We start from the raw sequence: 6,405 nt of genomic DNA, 5'->3' as shown, positions 1-6,405 counted from the left end.
CATGTGTGACATACATGTGTCATACATATGTGACAAAGTTTCGACCTGAATTTCAGGTCTTCATCTGACACCCGCGGTATTTTGTCTTGTTTTACGAAGGTTAATTCCGACATATCGAGTTTCGACTGCCTATATTTACTCAGGTATTGATATATATACACACATTGAGCTATGCAAATAAGACAGGAGCGGGAACTATTTAGCACGCTGCTAATTGGAGACAGAAGAGAACTCCCCACCTGAATGTGAGCTCAGTAGTGCGCGAGCTCTGGTGGGGATTGGGAGGAGTGCTTCTGATAACGGCACTCCAACCTACTGATAACAGCGATGTAGTGTGTGCATCAGTGGATAGTGGATAGTGAGTGCATGATGATAGTGTATCATCGGAGGGCGACCATCTTCGCCGGCATCTTCACAGTCGTGAGTATCTATCCCTTATCATCCATCATCTATCATCTAGTCCTACAGTCGTGTCGTACACTACTACGAGTCGGCGTATTACATAATACTCGTAAACCGGTCGCTGGGTGGGGGGAAGGTCGTGTATGGTTTAGGGTTGATAGGAAGAAGTCGTAAAGATTTTTTTAAAGAGGTAATAAATGTACGACGGATGAAAATAAAACATTAATTATTGCTGGATGTTTATGATTATTATTCAATTAAAGGTGTATATATGTTGCATATATAGTTTGACCAGTTTATTGCTGATGTTGATAAAAAGGTATGTACTTATAGAAACAGATTTTAAGTCGTAAGTTATGTTTTTACTTTGAACATTATGTTATATTAAATGTTTATTACTTTTCAAATATAAAATAAAATATTAACATTAACGAGCGCATTGAGCCGATGTGCATTCTATAGATATCCTTTAACTTGTTCAAAAACCAACTTGAAGGACCCCCGAATCTTCAAGTACCCCAAGCCCCCACTCGGTCTCCTTCTTAAGAATCTATATATATTTTCCTCCTCAGCAGTAAACCATATAGGCGTATATTCTAAATAATTGTTGCATATACCATGAAAAAAGAATATTATATTCATAAATTGTTGCAGTAGTATTGTAATTATGAATTTTTATTGAAGATAATATATATAAAGTTATTTACAAAAGAAAAGAAGAAACAAAACAATAAGGTATAAGAGAAAGAACGAAAAAAAAATAGTTTTCAAAAAATAAAATTTTGAATAAATAAATAAGTCATAAGATAAAATATGAAATACAAATTAACAATTAATAATAGATAATAATATGTACAAGATGATAATACATTTTAAAAAAAAATAAGATTAAGGATAAAAAAGTAAACAAAACAAAAAGAATTTTATTTAGTTACTAGCGAGTACTAACTCAAGTATATGGCTCTTAATTCTTTTAATAAAATATATTTCATTTTATTTTTTCAAAGAATGCCCTTATTGCCTGTTTATTTTCTTGTTGCAGACGTTTCGGGCAATTGCTATAATTCCTATAATTATATTAGAATAAAATAAATCTTATCAATCTTTCACATACATTTACATAATTAATAATTTTATTAAACAGTTTAACAGTCATTTAATATTTTATAAAAGCCAAATATGAATAGATTTTTATTTAATTAACTTATATTGTTGATTATCCCTTTAAGAGCTTTGTTTTGATATTAAAATTTGCCATTGTTCTGAAATTAATGTTACAACATATTATTATTTAATATTTTATACTCAGATTATACCTTTTTAATTATAACTATAGCTTTTTGTATATTATATCAACAAAATGTAGTCATATACCTTTTACGCCCGTTTTAACATTTACTACATTTTTGATATTGTTAGTCATATATATTAATCCCATGTGCTTTCTACTTCCGCTATTAGATGCTATGTTCAACATTTTCACTATATCGAAATAATAATTATGATTATTTTGAATAATATGCTTCACTAGACCTGTGATAATATGATTATATTTAGTCGAATTTGAGAACATTATTCGAACTTTTGGTGAAACATTAAACACTATTTTGAGAGATTAGTTTTCTAAAAAATGTGTAGGGAAAGAACACAGTTGAGTATTTCCTAGATCTCTAGTTGATTTGAAAATCAGATCAAAATTATTTTCTCACGATAAGTGAGATTTTTTTATTGTTCCAGTAATACCCCCATATGTATATTTGTATTTATTTATTGTTTACAATTACTATTATTTATTTTTTCTCTTATTTATAAACAAAACTAAAGATACTTTGGAGTAAAATATTTTAAAAATTCTTTATTCAAGCCCTCTCAAAATATTTCAATGAGGATATTAATACAAGCTGATATTAAAGTTTATCCACTTCTACAACATGTCGAGTTTAATCGAAATCGTTGAGCCGTTTTCGAGAAAATCGAAAAAAATATCGATTCTATAAAATGGTCAGTTAATTTAATCAAAAAAGTTGCTGTCACAGCCATGTACCCGTCTTATATGAGCAATTTTAGCAACGTACTACTTGTAGTCTTTGAGCTAGTCTATTCGCATGCAAACGATTGCAATACTCCCCCTTACTGTATATTCCATATGTACTCAAAATGAACCGTTAATTTTTTCATTAAGGTTTAAGATATGTCTCTTGGTTAGGGAAATACGATCTTTATCAAACTTGAACTTAACAGGATTCGCTTCAGTAGATAGATTTGGCTAAAAGGGTTTTATATTGCTTAGTAAGGAACATTTTTTTTTTCACTATTGTAACTATTCTTGACGGCTACTCTACATAAGGTAAAATAGAAAACTTCCGATGCCATAATTTAGCGTATAATAAATAATAAAAAACTGAAACAGTTTTTCAAATGAAGTTTTTTTAACGCGGTCTCTTACACTAAGGGAAGAACAACGCGTTAAGATGAAAATAAGTATTACGCAATATATTCGGACCGAGAAGTAAAGAAGTTAATGGGAGGATTTAAAAGGCTAGACCAGTTTTTCCCTAACTTCTTTCTCCTACCGCCCCCTGCAAATTATTTTTTTTTTTTTTTTACAATTTTAATGGCAATTAATACAAAATATATATCTACCTTCTTCGTAAAATATAGCAAATAAAGGTGTAAATTAGAAACACTGAACTTGGTAATTATGAAACTATTTATTGAACTCAGAAATGAATGTAATACAAAAAAAATTAAAGCATTCGAAATAATCTTAATGAGAAAGATGAACCTAGTCAGCAATAATATTCTTCACCATGACAACTTGTGGTTATTCCATCACCCCCAAATGACCAGGGGCCATCACCGCCCCCTGAATCACAGGGCCCACCAGGGGGCGGTGGCACCAACTTTGGCATTGAGGAAACTGCACTAGGTAAATATAATTCAGGTTATAACATTGCGGCGAATAAGATGGGCGTGTAAGGTTCTGAGGCGTAGAAGCGAACGGATCCTTAGTATGTTAATTAAATAACTAGTACAACGGGTGGAAGTCCGAGAGGTAGGTTAAAACGTAGATGGGAGGATTACTTAAGACTGAATTTGATTTGAATAAGACTGAAGTAGATTTGGGTATGGAGGGGTGTTACAGGTCAGATGTATGTAGAGATTGGTGGGTAGTGATCGCTTCCTATTCGACAAAAAAAACCAAGTTACCTATTTTGGAACTTTGTTCTCACAATAAATTTCCAACTTCTCTGTGCGATGATAGTGTTCAGTTTTCTATAATTAGAGCGAATGTTAATAGGCACCCTAGCAATCAATCTGTAAGAACTAAATATTATTATATCGATTAACTGTATTTTCTGCCTTTTATTTATTTCTTCATAGTTTTCTATTCCATTTCCTTTATGTTGCAATCCACTATTACACTCCAAATCACCTTGAATATACACAAAAAAAATTGTTTTTAAATTGTATTTGCTTTATTTTATTTTATTTATTTAATGATCTGGCCTGCTGGGCCTTACATGCTTCATATAACAGTTACATTTTTTTAAGCCGTTATTATGGGGGGGGGGTCTCGTTCAAAAGACACCCCCAACTAAAGACAACGTTATAATTTAAAAAAAAGTATGATAAAATAAATAGATAAAAAAATTATTCTTGATAAGATAGAAAACTAAAGTTAATAACAACATTCATAGTCTTAATAAAACAAACAATTGCCCTTTAATGAGGGAAAAATAAATAAAATAGAAGTTATGTCAATAATATAATTGATAACTACAGAATTTATAGAAGAATGTCCTGCAGCAGCCTGGGCTTCAGTCTTCGGGTTGAGGTTGGGTTTCCCAGGTTGTAGGTCACTGCTCCTTTAATTGTATGGTAACCAGGAGTGGAATTTAATTTATTTTATTATTTTATTTTATACCAGACCGACCTGGTATGGGCCTTGGTTGATATAACCGTTAGATTATATATATATATATATATATATATATATATATATATATATTTAACAGTTGATTATGGGTGGGGAGAGAGTATAGTCTCGTACAAAAGACACACCTACTATATATACAATGTTGCTATTAAAAAATAAAATAAATAGATAAGAGTAATGCTTCTTAATAAAAGAGGAATGTAAAATTAATAACAAAAAATTGATAATGGTACACTTAAATACAACAAACAATTGTCCTCTAATAGTAAAAAGAAACAAATTAATTTGAAAAAGAGACGAGAGAAGAAAATAGAAAAAAAAATAAATAAAAAATAATAAAGTGGAATTTAATGAATCGCGTTTTTGATGTAATCCTTTATTGATTCTATTTGTAAACCCGATGCAATTGGCTATATGTTTCCTTTAAATAGAGCTTTGATACAACTGCACTCAGATCTCAGCTACGTAGGTCACGCCACTTAAAATGCGTAGGTCACCAAATCCTCAAATAATTGATGGAGGTTTTTGACGATTTTCACGGAAGACAGGACCAACCCAAAGAACAAAATTGTTTTCCAATTAAATTTTCCTTAAGACTCCTTCATCATGATAAAGGAATTCATCGCGTTAAGATAAGGATTAATTGATACAGACGACCAAATCCTCCAATTACAGCCGGCCGAGGGTGCTCAAACTATGATCATGGGTGCCTTACGTTTGTTCAATTGTTTGCACCTTTATGCACTATACAAAAAATTGTTTACAATTTTTGTCTATGAAGGCATCATTGACGCGTTGGAAAAATCGGCAAAATAATATCTTTTAGAATTTGATTTTTAATGAGAATATTAAATTGAAAAATGATTGGAGAAGTTTGTCGGGGGTGCGGTCAGCAAAGAACAACATAAATAAACAAAACCATATTTATTTATTTTATGCCGACGTTTCGTGTCGTCCAATAAATAAATATTTATTTATTTTTATGCGCACCTCCCGACAATCTTCTCCAATCATTAATCTACGGTCAACTATCTACACCTCACTAAACTGAAAAATATTTTTATATATCAAAATTCAAGACTTTCATTGAAGAATACAGGATTATAGTACAATTCGTTTTGAGATTCATTCATTCTTTGTGGTCCGTCACGGGACAAACTGACTGCTAGAGGAAGGAATCGTACCCACAACATTCGGGGACCCTCGCCCCAATATAATTTGCCATCCGTCCAATTTATTTATTTATTTTATTTTTTTAAACCTTTCGGGAATTTGCTGTCTCTATATTGATGCCTTACTTCACAGTGGTGCTAAGTACATTAACTCTACGTATTAGGAATAATGCAATTAAAGGTTCTCTTTTTTAGGAAAATCGCAACTTATCAATTATTTTGTTGAATGAACAGTTTTCGGTATAAATTGTAAATAAGTGAGTAGCCCAATTCAAAGCCCATATTATTGTTGTTAAATCCAGAGGAGCTCCCAGCTCATTTATTTAGCAAATTGTTTTGAAACCTTATAATGCTTACGAGATAATAAAATCTCAAACATCATCGTTCTTCCACCTCACTTTTTCCTTGTTCCCCATCCTGGTTTGTTCTATCCATTACTTTATTAGAGTTACAACGACAACTTCGAACGACTAACCTCGAATAATCAAAACGACAGCAGACAAAATGTTATAGAGCTGGTTACATGACATCGTTTTACATTTAGTAGACCTATTAAACCATGTTTAAGTTATATCGTTTTAATATGCTAAAAGAATGAAATATTTCTACATTTACAAATATGTTAAACTGCCTGCTATACACACAGCATTCTAAGACTAGTTCCACAATTGATCATATTCTTATTTTACATAGGCTTAGGGCTTAAAAATTAAAATATACAGCAGTAATACATGATTTTTTTTGTTCTTTGAAATTTTTCTTTTCCGTAATATCAATTTTTTTAAAAATGTTTTCAGTAATATCATTCATTTTCTCCCATTATTTGTTTTATATATCTAAATAAAAGTCTCTCCTTCAATAAAGGTGTAAATTAGAAACACTGAACTTGGT

General features: G+C 31.1%; 1 protein-coding gene across 2 annotated transcripts in view; it reads left to right on the top strand.

Annotated features, from left to right (window-relative positions):
* The first annotated feature begins 256 nt into the window (after positions 1–256).
* The window catches only part of LOC106681858 (uncharacterized), a 126,361-nt gene continuing 120,212 nt past the window's right edge, over positions 257–6,405 (top strand). For both annotated transcript variants that reach the window (XR_001343312.3, XM_014422398.3), the window contains exon 1: positions 257–420. Coding sequence is in view for 1 of the 2 variants with exons in the window: in XM_014422398.3 (XP_014277884.1) it covers positions 367–420 (54 nt within the window). In the remaining variant the exon portion in view is untranslated. The remainder of the gene's footprint in view (positions 421–6,405) is intronic.

This window comes from Halyomorpha halys, unplaced genomic scaffold (genome assembly GCF_000696795.3).
Source record: "Halyomorpha halys isolate HHAL.00 unplaced genomic scaffold, Hhal_1.1 Scaffold371.1, whole genome shotgun sequence".
Lineage (NCBI taxonomy): Eukaryota > Metazoa > Arthropoda > Insecta > Hemiptera > Pentatomidae > Halyomorpha > Halyomorpha halys.
Note: the sequence above shows the minus strand (reverse complement) of the source record. Positions and strands in the feature narration are given on the sequence as shown.